At 50.9% G+C, this 18,365-nt stretch overlaps 1 protein-coding gene across 1 annotated transcript in view; it reads right to left on the reverse strand.

Annotated features, from left to right (window-relative positions):
- ITGB5 (integrin subunit beta 5) overlaps nucleotides 1-14,567 on the reverse strand; it is a 117,282-nt gene extending 102,715 nt beyond the window's left edge. Inside the window, exons 1-2 of the mRNA XM_037033705.1 lie at nucleotides 14,068-14,567; nucleotides 5,687-5,772 (exon numbers count right to left, since the gene is read on the reverse strand). Of these exons, the coding sequence (XP_036889600.1) occupies nucleotides 5,687-5,772; nucleotides 14,068-14,137 (156 nt within the window). The 5' untranslated portion in view covers nucleotides 14,138-14,567. The remainder of the gene's footprint in view (nucleotides 1-5,686; nucleotides 5,773-14,067) is intronic.
- Nucleotides 14,568-18,365: the final 3,798 nt, after the last annotated feature.

An 18,365-nucleotide genomic window follows, 5' to 3' on the forward strand; every position in this document is an offset into this window, starting at 1 on the left:
GCGGGGGGAAAGGTACAGAGAATAAGTAGCATAGTAGGTAGGTACAAAATAGACAGGGGGAGGCCCTGGCTGGTGTAGCTCAGTGGACTGAACGCAGGCCTGTGATCCAGACGATCGCGGTTCGATTCCCAGTCAGGGCACGTGCCTGGGTTGCAGGCCAGTTCCCGGCAGGGGCCAGTTCCCAGCAGGGGATGCACGAGAAGCAACCATACATTGATGTTTCTCNGGGTTAACAGCAGGGAGAGGGGAGAACGCGGGGGGAAAGGTACAGAGAATAAGTAGCATAGTAGGTAGGTACAAAATAGACAGGGGGAGGCCCTGGCTGGTGTAGCTCAGTGGACTGAGCGCAGGCCTGTGATCCAGACGATCGTGGTTCGATTCCCAGTCAGGGCACATGCCTGGGTTGCAGGCCAGTTCCCGGCAGGGGCCAGTTCCCAGCAGGGGATGCACGAGAAGCAACCATACATTGATGTTTCTCTTCCTCTGTCCTTCCCTTACTCTCTAAAGATAAGTAAATAAAAAATATTTAAAAAAAAAAAAGACAGGGGGAGGGCAAGAATGGTATTGAAAATGTAAAGCCAAAAGAACTTACACGCACGACCCCTGGACATGAACTAAGGGGTGAATTGCTGAAAGGAAGGGGGGTACAGGGCAGAGGCAGGTACAGGGCAGGGGGTGCTGAGAGGGAAATACTGAGATAACTATAATAACATAACCAATAAAACACCTATTTTTAAAAACCTCTTTTCCCACCGTCAAGGCCAGTGCTCAGCTGGCTCTCAGCACAGCAGTCCAGCGTCTCCACCAGCGCATCCATGTTCTTCCGCCACAGTCATTACATCCCCTGTGCACACCATCCCGCCTACTCCTGCCGAAGGCTGAAGCCCTACAAAGACGTGGGTGGTTGTTTTGGGAGCACGGACAGATTTTTGTTTGAAACTGCAAGCCCTGGGAGAAGAGGAATACGAGCAGGAACTGAGACAACCAGGCCAATCCCTGGGACGAAAAGGGAAGAAGCAAACTGGAAACAGAGAAGTGGGCACAGTGGGGAGCTGGTGTCCTCTGTGGCTGGCCCTTCTCCTGTGACACAACCAGGCCAGACTCTCTGACCTGCCAAAGCTGCAGCCGGGCCTGGCAGAGCCCCCATGGGTTTGGAAGAAAGGGGGAGGGAAGAAAGAAGGTAAGTGATGCAATCCGAAATCCATGCCCCAGCCACACTTCCTGCCTGGGGATAGAGAAATCCCTTTGTCAGCCTTCAACTGACTGACCTAACGCATTGAATAAATATTTATGAAGCATCTACAATAGGCCAAAATTATCCCTTTCATGGCCACAAAGAGATATTCTCTCAAAGAATCTATATTTTATTTGTGAGCTAGAATAAACGCTCTTTTTGCCCCAGCTCAAAGGAAAATGTGGATAATGTCACCTCTACTTTCCCGGCTGCTGTAATTTCCCAGAAGGTCCAGTCAGCCCACCCTCCTTCCCAGCCACTAACCCGTCTCCTTCCTCCAGTCCTGCCTCGATGTTTCTACCTTCACCCCCTACCAACTTCATTCCTTCCTCTCCACATCCACCTCCAAGGCAAATACCTTCACCCGGGCCCAGGCTTCCCAAGTCTTCCACGCCTGACACTATTTCCACCCATCCACATGCCACAGGCCTCCCACAGGGTGGCCTTGCCTGTCGGGTCCTTCTTTTTTCCCCGTTTCTCGGCAGCCTATACCGCCCACAGCCCCGTCACCTCAAGGTGTCTCCCTTTCACACCCTACAGCCTGCCCACTTGCCCCAGCCCCACGTTCAATGGCCCTGCCTGCCTTTGCCTCCTCTCCCCCTCCCACCAACCCTGTTTTCCATCCCGCAGGGAACATGGGTCCATCAGCCCTGCCGCTTCTCCTCAACCGCTGTCCCGCTGCAAGGCACACCAGCCTCCGTGCCTCCAGCACAGGCTGCCAGTTGACAAAACCCACCCTCCCTTTCTTCCTGGGCACACAGCGAGATTAGATCCCCAGTTCTCCTTGCACTTAGGCCTAGTGATGTGACTGGGTTTTAAACAGGAAAATGAGGGTGGAAATAACACGGGCTGTCCCGAGGCCTTGCCATTAAAGCCCCCCCACACATTCTTCCCAATACATTCCTCTTTACAGATGGCTGGGTTGTGAAACTTGGAGTCTTAGAACAGAGGCAAATCTCCACTTTAAAAAAGATGGATAGACAGCCCTGGCCAGGTGGCTCAGATGGTTAGAGTGTTGTCCCGTGCACCAAAAGGGTGTGGGTTTGATCCCCAGTCAGGGTGTGTGAGGAAGCAACCAGTAGATGCTTCTCTCACATCGATGTTTCTCTCTCCCTAAAATTTTTTTTTAAAAAATTTAAATCAATAAACATATCCATGGGTGGGGATTTAAAAATGAAGAATACAATAGATAATAAGCTGCCTGAGTTTGCTGAATATTTTACATTGCGCACTACATACAGTGTAAGTGTTGAAGCTGGCTGAGCAGCAGGGGTCCAGGCTGGCCGAAACAGCCCAGAGGGTCATGGAGGACAAGGGACAGGGGCCCAGGTGTGCAGTGCAGACAGGTGAGGACAGGCAGTCCACTCCACATCCTCATTTCCAAGTAGGTGAGCAAGTCTAGCAACTCTGGTCGTAAAGCCCGAGGGTAAGTCTGAAGCCACCGGTAAACTGTGTTAGCAAACAAAGACAAGACAGCCAGGATCGTAGGGCCGAGCAGCAGAACCGGTGCAGAGAACCAGCGCGCAGTGCTGTGCTGGCGTGCGTACGTGAGGACACTGGCTGACTCCAACTCAACCCCTGGGGGAGAACACACAAAGTTGATAAGTCAAACCAAACAACAGTTTTGGGGAGGACGGACTAGGTGGAGGGGGTGGAATTAGGTTACAGGGGCGTTAAATTAAGGAGCCCCATCTTCACCTCACTGAAATAAGGACATCATTGTGGGATCTAGAGCAAGAGGGTCCTGATGGATGGAATGTGCACTGCCATTAATCCCGGCAGATCAGAATCCACCCGAACACACTGGTTAGGGACCTGGCCCTCCACCATCCACTCAGTAGGAGTCCTCAATACACACAGTGAGACAGATACCTACCTCACTTCTTCGGTGATGTCCCAGGATGTATGGTTAAGAAGGCACACTCATTCTGTCTTGCTAAAGGACAGGGGCTGGTCAAAGCCATTCCTGAACGCTCCAGACCCTGCTCCCCGAAACACCTTCCGGTCTCCAGGAAAGTTACCTGACGAAGCTGGGAAGCTGCGTTCCAGCACAGGCCTCACGGAAAGTTCTGAAGCCAAGAACGAGGCTCTACCTCAGCAGAGAGGGAGCCCACCAGGCTACAAAGGGAACCCAAGAGTGGGCTTCGGACAGTGATAAGCTCCTTCAGAATAATGTCATTTATGGTCAACATCAGGCCAACAGATTCATGGAAATACTAACACAGGAAAGGAAGAAACCTAAAAGAGACAATGATCCTGGTGTCTAGATCCCACTGCCTACATTTCACTAGAAAATATCCATTGATGACAGCAGTTTGCTGGATGACTCTCATTCAGTCATTCAAGAGGCTTGGCCAATAGCAGTCCCATCCACAAGCCTTCTCCTGCACTGATCTCCTTACACTTCCAATAACACCAGAGGGTGGGAGGTGTCTTATTCATTTTACATAGCAAGACACTGAGAATAAACCATGGCAAAACTGACACTTAACCTTTGGTCCTCTAACTCCATGTCTTTTTTGGTGGGCCTCTTTTATCAAAGATGAATCCCTGCAGGGATTGTAGCTGGATCTGGGGATGCTGAGACAAATAAGATGTGGTTTAGGTTCTCAGGGTAACAGGCATGAGAACAAATGAACAGAGTAAGAGTCTCTGAGTGCTGCTGAAGGAGTAGAGTTTGGGAGACAAAGAAGTGGTCAGGGCCTGCACATGCAGACTCACCATAAACAGACATTTAATGAACTCCCTCCATCAATAACTATTGAACAAATACTGTGTGTCCATTCTGGGTGCTGGACAGGGTAATGAAGTATACAGGTAAAACTCCTACCCTAATATTCTGGTGGAAAGAGCTTGCATTCTCATAGCAAATGGATGGACAGATAGATGAATGGATAAAGGGATGGATAAAGGGATGTGTTGCGGGAAAACTGTGCAAGTCTTTGTAGAGTAAATGAGGCTTGAACTGATTTCTGGAAAATCAAAAGACAAGGTGCTAGTCAGGGGAAGGTGTGCAATGCCAGGAGGCCCTCCAGGAAGAGGAGGCACACAGGGAAAACCATGTGCATGTTCATCAGTCAGGGCTCTCTAGCGATCTTCAGGTAGTTTCCTTCTGACTCAAGTGCTGGTGGTGGGCAAGGGACAATGGCGGGGACACAGGCAGTGGCCGCGGAGCTTGGATTTGTCCTGCAGGTCACGGGGAAGCAGTGAAAGGTTTTAAGAGCATTCATAACAAGGACACTAATTAAACACGAATCAGTGAAGGGTTTAGATCCTGGGGAGATTCCTTTCTCAAAGCCCTTGTGTGGTAATCTTACTCTCTACTAGAAAAAATTCTGGGGCAGTCACAGGTAAGAGGCAGTGTAGCCTACGGGAAAGTGCTCCGGCTCAGAAACCCAAGAAGCCGGACTCAAACCCAGGTTTCAAAACATCATGTGCCCTGGAAAGAGACGCTTTATCCCTCCAAGCCTCCACTTTTCATCAATAAAAGGAGTGTAACCATCACCCACCCGAACCCACCTGACAGCTGCTGTGAGGATCAGAGACATCGTGCACACAGTGTAGCATCTGGTAGGGGTCCCCACAGACCACCTGCAGCCAGTGCAGGCTGAAGAACTCCTTGACCTCTGAGGCTGCATCACAGCAAAGCCCGACCTCTCAGGGGCCGACTCTCGGTCTTCCCGACAGCCACTGAATTCAGGCCCCACTGAACGGCGGAGGCAGAGGCAGTCTAAAATACCACGCTTTGGGTTCTTTCAAAAATAACCTTAACTGTGCACAAGTGCAAGAAGAGCTTATGCTCCATGGTTCTAGCAACAGTTTAAAAAATGACCAAGAAATTTTCTTTAAGACAGGAAGCTTGAAAATCGATCTTCCCCAATTAGCCCAGCAACCTTGACATTTATACTGCTTTAGGACAGCAGCCTGCTTATCACCACCCCAATCTTACACTCCCTCCTACAGGGCTTGAAGAAACAGCAGCTATTATTTTTAATAAAATCATTCCATAAAGGCCAGGGCATGATACTCCATTCATCCTCACATAAGCCACATGAAGGTGACCAGCATGTCACTCAGCCAGGCTAGTTTTGAATCGTTATGCAACAAGCTCTCTGCACAAGCTCAGGTCTCTGCCTAAACAGCAGAAAACTATGCAAGAGTCATAACAGGCCCCCCCGCCCCCACCACAAAAGGAAAGGACGGCCTTGCTTCCCTAAAACAGAATGAAAACTCTCGACACTGTCTAGAGAGCCAATTTAACGGATCATGCTAAAATGCAGCTTTTCTCTTGTCATCCCACGGGGAAAAAGAGGAAAAGGCAGCTCGCAGAAGCTGTACACGCTTTATCCGCACAGTCGGCTGTGCGCCACAGCACAGCCCACGCCCTCCTGCCCCCGCCCCCCGCCCCCCGAAGAGCACTCCTTCTCCCCACCTCCCCCACTGCCCGCATACCTCTTTGGAGCACCAGGCGCACTCCGGGTGGATTAGCAGACACTCTTCACAAGAGGCGGCGCTTCCACTAGTGCATCTGTTGAGACCTTTAAAGCAGGATGAAGATGCACTAATTAGTTCCTGGCTCCAGTCCCTACTGATGAGGCTTTTGAATGGGAGGGGAGGAGGAGTCACTCCCATTTTAACAGGGGGCCGCGGTAGGGCTGCGGGGGCAGGCCCTGCTGACTGCAGGTCAAGGCTCACGGGCTGAAGCGAAACTCGGACGTGTCTGAAGCACCCAGGGAGCAGTCACACTTGTGTCAGCAACTCCCATTTCTTCTGCTGGACCCACCTGGGGTTCCAGACCCTCCCCCATCACAACGGGCTCTCCCGCAGGGAAAACAGGTCCTTTGCCTTTAGTTCAGCCAAAAAAAAAAAGTAAAATCCTAAATCAGGTGGTATCACACCAAATCCATCGCATACCAAAACAAGCCAGCACAGTCCTTAATGAAAAGCATAGCCCAAGAATGCAATGCTGGGTTAACATAAAGGAAATCCAGGCCCTGGCTGGGTATCTCAGCTGGTTAGAGCATCATCCCAATAAGGCAGGATTGCGGGTTCAATCCCCACTGAGGACACATACAAAAATCAACCAATGAATGTGTAAATAAGTGGAGTAACAAACTGATGTTTCACTCTCTCCAAAAACTTCAAAAAAAAAGTAAAAAAAAAAAAAAAAGAAAATCCACTAATTCAATGTATCTGCTACTAGGTCAAATAAGACAAACCATGTCATCACCTCACTAGGTAACAAAAAGGCATTTGATCCAATTCAAATCCCATCCCTACTTTTAAAAAAATCAGAAACCAAGATTAGAAGGAAATGGCTTCAGTGTTGTGGAAGTTACTTCTTTCAAACCCAGGTCATCTCTCCCTGCCATTAATCTGAGGAAGGCCTCCCCCACCCCAGGCAGACTCGACTGTGGTGCTGAGGTTAAGTCCATCGTCCCTCTCCTCCCTCCTCCCCCCACCCACCTCGATACCCTGCTCCCCTTCCCGCCCCTCAGCACAGGCGCTCTTGAGAAGCACATCATCCCTGTGTCTTCCTTCCTCTGCAAAACATCGAGACAGATTTCTTTCGACCAGGAACAGAACTTGGTGGTTTTTCTCTGAGTGGAAATGAGTCTGTTGGGTGCTCACTGCACTAACAGGCCCACTGGTCTCTCTTGGTCACTGCCTGCGGCACACTGGACGCAATAAGGAAAACCCAGGACCACCAGCCCCAGGAAGAAGGGCTCAGACAGTAAGCAGGGAAAGAGTCAAACAGGAAAAAGGGGGAGTGGAAGAAAACTATGGGTAGGTGGTGACCGTTCCCCATCTCCACGAAACACCACCATCACGACATTTATTTTAAGCCATATTGAAATCCTAGCATTTTCGAATTTGCTAATTTTAACTCCTTGTGTCTCCTCTGTCACTAGAAGAAAAATCCCACAGAAATCGGGTGACACCGGAAGCTACACTGTTAGAAGGATAAGAATGGTTGCTGGAGTAGGAGGGAGGGAAAACTGGCAGGACCCGAGTGCCAGGAAGAAGGGGTGCTGGGAAGAAGGGGTGCTGAGAAGAAGGGGTGCTGAGAAGAAGGGGTGCCGGGAAGAAGGGGTGCTGAGAAGAAGGGGTGCTGAGAAGAAGGGGTGCTGGGAAGAAGGGGTGCTGAGAAGAAGGGGTGCCGGGAAGAAGGGGTGCAGGGAGGCTTTGAGGGTGAAAACATCGATTTCCACCAGCCACAGAGCACAGCCCGGAACCTGGGGCCCCTCATCCCCACCAGCCCTCGCTGTGTCGGGACCCCTGCCTCACACCCATGGAGCTGGCATTGCTCAGACACCATCTCCCCACCAAGCCCGCAACAGGGCCCGCTGGGCACAGCCCTGGACTCGGAGCACACCTTCCGGGAGAGACAAGCTGGGACCAACCAGGGTGCATAACCTCACTGGAGCAGGAGGAGCCGTCCCAGGTCCAAACGCTGACCAAGAAAACCTTAGAATCCTGCCTGCCTCCTGTTTTCGGTGGCATTTTAAACAGGCACAGAAGCCCTTAAAAATGGGATGTGTGCAGGGTAAGTTTCAAAATGCCATTTTTTAAAAAATTAAATTCCCTTACCTGTGAGAAACTGCCTTCTAAGGGGGGAGCAATCAAATCTAGAAAGAAAGGGACTTCCCTCCTGCTCTCCTTGGCTCACCAAATTCGTACTCGGGCCCCAGCGGCAAGCTGGACGCTTTGCTGTACCGCATTAAAAGTCACAGAACTACAGACCCTGGCAACTAAACTGTTCTGAAATGAGCTAGTCACCTCATTTTATAGATGAAAATATGAAAAACAAGAATAAGTGACTTGAAACAAGGCGGCCACTCTACAAGAAAAAGGTCAGGAAGCGCGCTGGCCAGCAAGGGCCCACATGGGGCACCTGCCCAGTGGTCTCTGCCCACCCCAGACTCACAGCCACGGGACCCGCGAGTTCCAATGTCTTCTGGAAGGCATCTCCAACAGGACTTTGATCAGAAAGAAACCTGCGATCAGGTATCTCATTTATACCTCTGCTCCAAACCACAAGGATTCACAACCACCACCTTCTAACTACCACGGCCTCATCGCTGAGCTCTGGGAACTGAGGTGGGAGAGTCCTGGGCTCCAGGCACTGAGGGCCCTGCGGTTCTGACCCAGATCAGCCTGGGCTCCGGTCTTCTGCTCTGCCAGCCTAAAAGACCTCAGACACAGCACTGAAGAGGCTCGCATGCGACAGACGCCTGGCATGCAAACACAGTGAGTAACTGTAACCCATTTATCACACGGCATCGCTGTTTGTTTTTATTATTGCACCTTCACGTGCACGACAGTAAAGCAGTGTTACTGCACTCAAAACAATTCCTCTAAAATTACGTTGTTGTTGGAACAAATTCAAATTCAACGAAATGTGCACTGAGTGTGCCAAGCAGCGGCCTACGGGATGCTGGAGGCAGAGATGAGTGATCCGGGCCTTGCTCCTCAAGAGCCCACAGCCTGCCAGGTACCAGGAGGCCGACGGCACTCCAGGCACAAGGGCACAGGCCGTGGGCTGACACGTGTCCCAGCGCTGGAGGCACTCCCTTTGGCATCCCTCCTCTCTCCACCTATTAATATTTCAGACAGATTGGATCTAGCTGGATGAGTCACTGGGCACCAATGGCATTTTGAAAGGAAGGAAGCAATGAATAAAAAGCCAAACAGCTGGAGGTCATAAATGTCAGAGTGCTGTGTCTGGGTCATGGAAACTGGCACTAGCAGCCCAGAAGGTGGCCACATCTCTTCTTAGTCGCTGTTTGCACAGTGACGATTCCCAACTCAATTTCAACTGCTGGCCGCTCTCTGAAGCCAGGGGTTTACTGCAAACTGTAACCTAAAAATATGCTCTCCCTTGGAAGCTCACTGACTCACCCCTCCTTCATCAATCATGCCCAGAAGGCTATCGTGTCCGGCCAATCATTCCTTCAAGATACATGAAATGTTTCTTTCTTCCGACCTAATCCTTCCTGCCTTCCTGCCTCCCCGCCTCCGCCCGCCCCCATTCACAGTCCAGGCCAGCCCTCTCCATTCTGCCTCTTTCCCGCACACATGTCCAAGGTCTGAAAACACATACTGAAGCACATATCCAGCAGCTCAAGTTTTCTGATCCAAAACATTCAGTGGGATAACAAAAGTGAGTACCAACACAAATGGCCCTGCTGGCTGGGGGGAGACAAGACGTGACGTTCTGCAGGTGGGATGGTGGGAAAAGCACAGTGAGCATATAGGGTGGACACCCTCCCTGGGAAGCACGTGGCTGTATCGGGGACCAAGGTATGTGGGACCAGGGCAATTCACCTCGTAGCAGCTGAGACAGACCCCATTCGGTCCCCATGCGCACTATGAGCCAAGGGAAGGACAGGCCAATCCTACCCAATCTGAGGGATACAGAGAAGCTGTCACGGAGGGAAGGACGTCTGGACTGGAATTATGCAATGAGGAAAGCATATTTGGGCATGGATGATCTGAGTACCTGTTCTGTCATTTACTGGTTACCTGACCTCGCACAAGTCACTTTACCTTCCCAGGCCTCAGCATCTTCATGCAAACAATTCAACTAATTGGTCTCTATTATAGATTCTCGCCTCCCCAAAATCTTGACATTCAAGTGAGTGCTTTCTCTCTGAGAATGCTACTTCCTAAAAAGCTGCATGCAGAGCTCCTGACCTCAGAGCTAGTTGTAGAAGGCAGCGGGAGGTAAGGATGGAACAAGCCCACCTCCCACCCCCACCATCTATGCATTCAACAAGCACAAATCAGACACTGTTCTAGGCACAGAGAGAAATGAGTAAAACTGATAAAACTCCCTGTCTCACCGAACTTACATCGAGGCTTCGGGGAGACTCCCGTGGGAGAAGTCTCTTACAACAGCATGGTAAGCAAGCAGATTAGATGGTAATGAGCACTAAGGAGAATAATGATGGAAGGAAAGGAGGTAGGAAGAAGGTGGGGCGGGAGGTTGCCACCTTCACTGGAATGGCCAGGGAAAACTCAGCTGAGTAGGAAACAACTGAGAGAAGGCAGAGGAAGCCGGCCCTGCATCCCTGGGAGAGCACTCCAGGCAGCATCGTGCTGCTGGAGTGCGAGCTGGGAGGGAAGTGGGGAAAAATAATAATAAAGTCAGAGAGGGAGGTCAGGGGAAGGGGGAGGGGGAGTCCACGGAGTGCCTGGCAGGACACCATCAGGACTTTTGGAAGCCATGAGAGGGTTTTAGGCAGGGTGACGTGACCTGAGTTGAGTTTTAACAGGCTCATTCTGAGCCAGAGTTGAGAATAACTTCAGGGACCAGAAGCTGGTCCCAGCTTTTGTACTGGGAGGGAAACCAGTAAGGAGAAGGCAGCCCACAGACAGCCCCTCGGAACACCTGCCACAGGAGACGTGGCAAGCCTGTCTTGGAGCAAACTGTCCACGGTGCGGCCCAGGAATCAATCCCCGCATTCAACAGAAGCAAGCAACCTCACAAACAAGTGGGCACCTATAAAGTGTTCCTTTACATTTACAAAGACCACTAATCCCATTCCAAAAGGAAAGAAAGAAAACAAACCATAGCCATGGATTCCCAAAGCCCTCAGGCCCAGCTAAGTGAAAATACCTGTGAAAAGAGACCCTACCCCTTGAACCCAGCTGCGCACCACCACCTAAAAGGACACTGTTACTTAAGTACAATGCAATTATTCAAGTTGCTGATATCATTAAAACTTCTCAGAGTCTGTCCATGAAAAGCTGAAGAAGAAAAAGTAGTTACCAGGGCAGGCAGGCACAAGGGGCCTTTTTGCCAACTACTTAGATATTTTAATCCTCCTGTTGCCTCAGGAGCCAAACAAGCATGGAGAACAAGCAGGAGAGGAATACTAATTAGAGCTAATTAGACCCTGCCCTCTTCTGCTTCAATCCCCTTAATAAAAAGCCCCTAATTCAAGGATGATGGAGCTAAAATATAAATACCTAGGGTAAACAGCAGTCCACACACCAGGCCCTGTGTGCATTTCCTTGTCCCGCACTTCCACACCGATGTCCGACTACCTGAAGAGAGCGGCAAACCCACAGCCAAATCCCAACTGCCTGTCACAGACCAAGGAAAACAGGGGTGGGAGGGAGCGCTGCCACCAGGAGCCCACTAACTAGACTAAAGGGCTCTCTCGGGGCTTAGAGCCTTCTAATTTTCCAGGCATCACTAAAAGAACATTTTTTAAAAATGATACGCTATTATAGCAAACACAACTCTAGTCCGACAGTGAGATCATAGCACATTCCCCGCACCTTAGAAGGCAAGCGCCCCAGCCCAGAGACACCCTTCCCTGGTTCAGACGGACCACTCAAACCTACGTCCTGTCCAAGGCTCTCAGCCGTGGGACGATACTGTACCTACGGAGAGCAGAAGATAAACATGGGGGGGGGGGGGCGGGGGTTGTCAGCCTATCAGAATGGTCTGAAACGAGTGCCCTTAAATTCAAAGTCAGTTTCCAGCTGGATTAAACAGAGATGAAAGCGTGGTGAAAGCAACAGACCGGCAGCTTGGCTAAAGGCCTGGGGGCACCCAGGCAGGCCTGGCCTTGCAGGTCACTTCTTTCTTCACTGACTAAGGAAGGGTTCCCTTTCAAATCATGTCCCTAGTAGCAAGACAGAAACAAACTCTGGAGAAAGTACCTGCAGGGCCCCAAGAAAAAAAGAAAAGGAAAGATGAAAAAACAACTGTTTCAAACTATGTTTGAACTTGACTCAGCACCATTGGGAAACTAGGAGACCTCACAGGGATGTGAGTCAGCCCCTGCGAACCTTGAGAAGCGGCTGGGCAGAAAAGGGAGATGACCAGGCGTGGAGACGAGCAACGGCCTTGCTCTCCCACCATTCTGCCGGCCCACCAAGGGCTGGCCGAGCTCTGAGGCAAACCAGAAAGGAAACCACAAGGAGTTGGAAATACACCACCAAGGCTCCACGCTTTCTTCCCAGCCAAGGTGAGTCATGTAAGACAAAAGCACTGGGCTTAAAAGTCCTGAAGTCAGTGGCCAAGGAGGCTGGGCAAGTCGCTTCACCTTCTTCGGCCCATCTGAAAAACGAAGATCATTTTAAGAATGCACATATACTTCAAAAACCAGAAATCACAATGCAAATGAAAAATAATATATTGGAAGAATTCTTTGTCAGTGGAAATACGAATTTTTATTGGAATCACAGAACGTCAAGCTGTAAGGGAACTTAGAAGTCATTTCCTTTAGCAGTTCCTAATTTTTTGATTTCACAAAACATTAAGAGTGAAACAGAAAAGGGGGAAACATATAGGGTTGTCAGATTATTTTATCAAAAATGAAAAACTACCCTCTGTTAATACTTTAAATTGTTAAAGGAAAATAAGTTTCTCACTAAAAAAAGGGAATTTCAAATTAAAGGGCAATCCTTGTGAAGCAGGGAACTAGTTGGCAAAACAACAACACTCCAATGTATGACAGACTACATCTTTTTCTTTGCATTTTCCTGGGGACTGGAGGGGCACTGGTTGCCAGATGGCTGTTTGAGAACCACTCATCTATTCCAAGCTCTGGAGTGATTATTATCCCATAAAAGATACCTAGCTACAGTATTAAGTTTGAATTAGGGCCTGAAGAAATGTTTTGTTTGTCCAGACCCCTCCTGCGTTCTCAGAGTTAAACCCCCACTGCCCTCACGTAAATACGACACCGACACCATAGGACAGACTACCCTGCCCTCCCTCCGCAGCGAGGCACTCGGCTCACTAGAGCAACCCAGAACGTCGGCCTGGAAAGTGAATAGAGCACCCAATACAATCCCTAGTGGAAAAGAGAAGTTTGGATCTTCCGCCTTTTGGGGGGAGCAAGTCGGGGTAGGTCCTCTCTGCCTAGAAGCCCAGGCACCCAACAGAGAGCACCCTTCCTCCGGGGCCTCCTAACTTCCTAACTGCCACATCCAGCCCTCTCCCAAGTCGGAAACCTTAATTAAAGCAGGTAACACACAGCAGCCAGCCCGCTCAGTGTCGCACTAATAAAATCAATCACACCCACACTCTGCCCTCCGCTCCAGATTCCTCCAGAGTTGGGGATTGCGCAGCACGGAAGGTTTGTAAATCGCGGAATAATGTCAGGCAGAGAAATCAGAAGGGGAAGTCCCGGGCGGGGCTGTGCATTGGGACGCAGGTCTCCCCTCGGGTTTGCGGTTTCCTGGGGGGAGGAAGCGGACTGATTTTATCACCAAAGAAAGGCGGTGGGCCTGGGCGTAGTTAAACTCTCGGATTCGCTTTGGAGCCCCGAGCACCCGCAGTTCCAGGAGACAAGCCCTCCGGCGTTTCTGTGTGCCCCTGCATTGCCTCCCGCGAAGATTTCAGGTCTCGCACCTCTAACCGCCCTTCGCCGTCCCGGGACCAGGGCAGCGGAGGCATCACTAGGCGCCTCCCAGCAGCCCGCCGGCCCTGGCGGGTCACAAGGGCTGCTTTGTGCCAGGGAGTGTAGAGCCCTGGCTCCAACGCAGGGGCGGCTGCGGCCCTCCCGCGCACTGGGCGCGGGCGCACACGGGCTGGGTCAGCAAACTGGTAAGGCTGTTTACACAGGAAGGGAATTTTCCTCCGCAGCCAGGGAAGGAACCAGCGAGCGACAGCCCGGCGGGACGGCATCGAGTGACGCACGCTTTTCGGAAGCCCCCCTTGAGGCCGAGCCTGGGCCGCCCGCCCGCCCACCTGGGAGGACTCAGTAGACGCTTTCCACCCTCCGGCACTGCCTCCCGTCCCAACCCCTCCAAGACGCCTGCGGTGGCTGTGTGAGAAAAAGTTTTGCACAGAGGGCGGCGCGGCTTACCTGGGAGCCTGGGCACGAGGGCGCAGAGCCCAAGGAGGCAGGCGTACAGTGGCGCCCCGGCCCGTGGCATGGTGGGGGCACCCGCCTCAGCGGCCGTACGGGCTTCGGATTCCGAGGAGGCGTGCGTTCGCGGCTGGTGCGCGGGGTCCGAGGGCTTGGGGGCACAGCCGCATGCCCAGCGCGCAGCCCGGACTCACAGTGATCGGGGCCGAGTGGGAGTCGGTAGCGGGTGCGCTGACCCGCGCTGTGCCGCCACCATCCCTCCCGCCCTGTAGGAAGCGGAGTACTGGGTCTGCCTCAGCCTCGGCTCACCGGCCTGGACGTCTAGGGTGTCGCCGCTCAGGGCGGCCCCAGAGGGCGGCTCCGGGTAGGGGAGGGGCTGGCTCGGCGCTACGACCGCAACTTGGGCTCCGGGGCGCGCCCCGCGCGAACTGGAGGTTCCCCAGTGCGCCGGCACACACTTCGCCTCCGCCCCTTCCCTTCCTCCCTCCGGTCCTCCGGGCTCCACTTTCCTCCCCTTTTTTCCCCTCCCTTTCTCTCCCCTTCCAGGCCCCCGCCGGGCTGCCACACGGTCAGTTTACGGCGGGGCGGGGCGGGGCGAAATCCCAGCCCCGCAGGCCCCGCCCCGCGCGGGGACTCGCCCCGGACGCCAGGCGGCGGGCGTCCAGGTGGAAGTCCTTTCCGGCGCACTTGGGGCGGGGGTTCGAAATTGCTGGATGGGGTCCCGCTCCTCTTTCTCTGCAGCCGGACGCTACCGGAAGGGGGCGGGGCACTCTCCAACCCGCGAGCAGAGATTACTTTGTGTGGCTGGACTTCAGGAGGGAGAGCAATACCTGCTCTCTGGGTGGTTGTCTCTTCCCAAAGCCGCGCCTCCAGCCCCGAGCTCGCCGGTGGAGGGACGAAGGTTTCTGCGAGTGTAACCTTGAGGCGGCACACTTGATGGGAAAGTGAAGGCATGTGGGACGTGGAGCCACTTTTTCCTCATTAATGCTTTGCTCCTTTGAGGCTTTGCGACTGGCCCAGGTGCTGCTACTTATTGGTTTTCTTATCTCGACACACTTGTGGTTTCCGGGAAGCCAAAATGATAAACTCAAAAACAGATGCACAGGGTTTCACTTTATCATTGACATGAGATGAATAACCTTAAAAACAGCCGCTTGGTTGAAATTACACTTTATCGTTTACATCTAAACTGGTTCTGAAATTAATGGAGAGGAGTGGGGGTGGAGAGCTACTACCCCTGACAGCGCATGTGAAGGACCAAGTGGGCCTGAGCCGGACTGATGAATAGGTTAACTCTGGTAAGGTGGAAGAAAGCAGCACACTGCTAGCCAAGCACTGTACTTAACTACCTTACTATGTTAACTCATGCAATCCTCCTGGCAACCCTACTATAATCGGATGCGAAAACTGAGGCACAGAGGGGCTGACTTGCTGGAAGAACTAACAGGGATGGGCTGCCTTGTCCAAAAGTTCAGGATGCTTTAACTAAACACAGAAGCAGTAAGGAGTGACCTGGCCTTTGCAGCTCAGGAACCAGTTGGACAGAGGGCACCCATCACCACCACCAACTCTACCAGGATGGTGCCCTCAAGCCCAGAAGGCCAGTGTTTCATTCCTAACCTGCATGGAGCTATCATTTATTCTATAACATATTTTTGTTTGTTCTGATGTAAAAGTCATGCTTGTCTCCAAAGATTTTTCTACTATAATTGGTGCTGCTGAGGTGGCTGAGTTTATCATGGGTCTTTCTGCCTTTGGGGAGAGTGGCCTTGGGCTATTCTTATCCAACCTTGAGAGGCAATGATTATAAATAATGGGAAGTAAAAGAGTTTGAACTGAGAGGTATCATTTGCAAGGTGGTGATTTTCAAGGATTCATCTGGCAGGGTTGTGAAGCATAGATTAGATAGAAGAAAGTTAAGTTTCATAAACTCGGTAAATATTGCATTAAATATAATAATAAGTTGCACTTATCAGGCATCCCCAAAGTTTAGGCCTTGTGGTGTCTGATCTTCTGTGCATCACCTTCCCCACCCCAACAAGGTGCTTCACTGTTCAGACCAACACAGACCCCCATTTACCGGGACCTGCACCTGGAAAGAGCTGCAATCAAATCTGCCCTCATCCTGTCCCACCTAATAGTTTCCCACCTGCCCAGACCTGCTATAATCCATTGAATCCCAAGTGATGACAACACTCTACCGTGCTCTATCATCTTAGAGCTGGTTTGGAGATGCCTTTTCTAATTCCTCAGCAGCTTTTGCTTTCTGGTTTGTAGCTTTTTTTTTTTCCTGTCCAAGAACCCTTCATTCTGTTTATCAAGCTGGAGGATGGAAGTGCTCTTCAAAGGCTGTGACTTTCTCAAGTCGGCAAAGTCAGGGTGCACTGATGGCCCTTCTGAAGGGAGATAAGGCAATCAGTGCTTCCCACAGTCACTGGAACCGTTTCTTCTACAGCTGCCTTGGAAGTATCCTGTTTCTGATCATTGCTGAGCTTTGGGGCCTGAAGGAGGCTTCTGGTTAGATTGCGTTTGGCTCTCAAGGTTTGAGCATAGATAACCTGGAGAAACTTTGTTTCTTATGGATTTTAAAATAAGGTTAGTTCCAGGAAAAGTGAAGTATAGAATTACTATCTAATCCATACCCAGAAATTGAAAACAGATTCAGATATTTGCACACCTATGTTCACACCTGCATTATTCACAGCAGCCAAAAGATGGAAGCAACTTAATGTTCATTAACAGATAGATGGATAAAGAAATTGCAGTATCTACATAAAGTGGACTACTGTTCAGCTTTAGAAAGGAGTTGAATTCTGACACGTGCTACAGCATAGATGAACCTTGAAAACATGCTCAGTGAAATAAGCAGGACACAAAAGGACAAATATTGTATTATTCTACATATGAGCATACCTAGAATAGAAATTCATTGAGTCAAAGTATAATAGTGGTTACCAGAGGCTGGAAAGAGGGAGAAGGGGGAGTTTTGAAATTAATTGGTATAGAATTTCAGTTTGGGATGTGTACAGAAAGGGCCCACGTGGTAAACCTGACAAGCTCAGGCACGGCGGCCTTGCAAACTCAGAGACAGGATGGTCTGGTAGTCATGTCCTAAGGCAGTATTGTTCCCTAACAAAGGTCAATCTTTACCTTAACTGAGCCTGTCTGTTGTCTTTTTGTATTTAGGATTACATGCCTTTGCAATAGCAAAGTCATTTCCCTTTTTCCAGATACCTCAAAGCACAGGCACCCCTCAGAGTAGAGACCACAAATCCCCTCATTGTTACTGTTATCTTGTTCATTGTTGGCTGTTACATCATTTACTTTTTATTCAATCCCAGAGGTCCTTCCTCTGCTTTCTCCTGCCTCCCTAATCTATCCTCAGTGAATTTCATATAACCCACTTATACTGCCTCTTTTCCCTCTTTTGATTGTAATGTATAAAGTAAGGTGCAAAACTTCGGTTTTCAGGAATATCTCAATCCGTTAAGATTCTGCTTCCCCGCAATTGTGGTCTGTTTGGCTCAAGTTCATAAAAGTTCTTTCAGGTTTGGACATTTCTTATGTTTGAAATGAGGTACAGCTCATGGTTGGGAGAAGGAAAAAAGCAGAAGATACAGCTCAAGATACTTTTAATAACAATGGCAAGTGATAGCTGTGTCCTTCCTGAAGGGAAGCTGTGCTGCCACCTGGGTAAAGGCCTGCTTGATCTTCGGCACCTATAGTGCCAAGTATGAGGTCACACAGGGAGTCCCGGGTCAGCATTTAAAATTAGGGCAGCCAGCCATGAATGCTGCCACGTGGTTGGAAAGGGCATGGTAAGTAGGGAGCCATGAGGAAGGGGAGCAGTGATGTCGAAGCCATGTGAAGGGGGGAGCAGCCACGGAGCCTGTAGTCAGGGTCTGCCATGTGGCCTGGCGTGGAAGGGAAAGAGACATATTGCTGCTCTGATCGTCCCTGCTCCAGCTGGCTCAGAAGCCATCAAGGACCTGCCTGCCTTGCAAGACACTGACCTGCTGCCTTGCAGACCCCGACTCTATCTGGACTCTTGGGACTTGGGACGTACAGAGAGGCCATACTGAAGTCCTTTCCTGGACTTCACCATGATCCAGTGCAGGACAGCACATGCTTTCGTGGACTCTTACATGGAGGCTGATGACAGTGCACCCCAGATCCTGAAGGAGAGAGCTGCTACGAGACTGTTGGTGCAGCTGGCTTAAGCACACATAAGCAGACGGGCAACTGTTGGGCTAGGCTTTGGCTTATAGGCTTTTGGGGAGCAAGAGAACTGCTGG

Source organism: Sturnira hondurensis, unplaced genomic scaffold (assembly GCF_014824575.4).
Source record: "Sturnira hondurensis isolate 20B ecotype Veracruz unplaced genomic scaffold, ASM1482457v3 Scaffold0021765, whole genome shotgun sequence".
Classification (NCBI taxonomy): Eukaryota; Metazoa; Chordata; class Mammalia; order Chiroptera; family Phyllostomidae; genus Sturnira; species Sturnira hondurensis.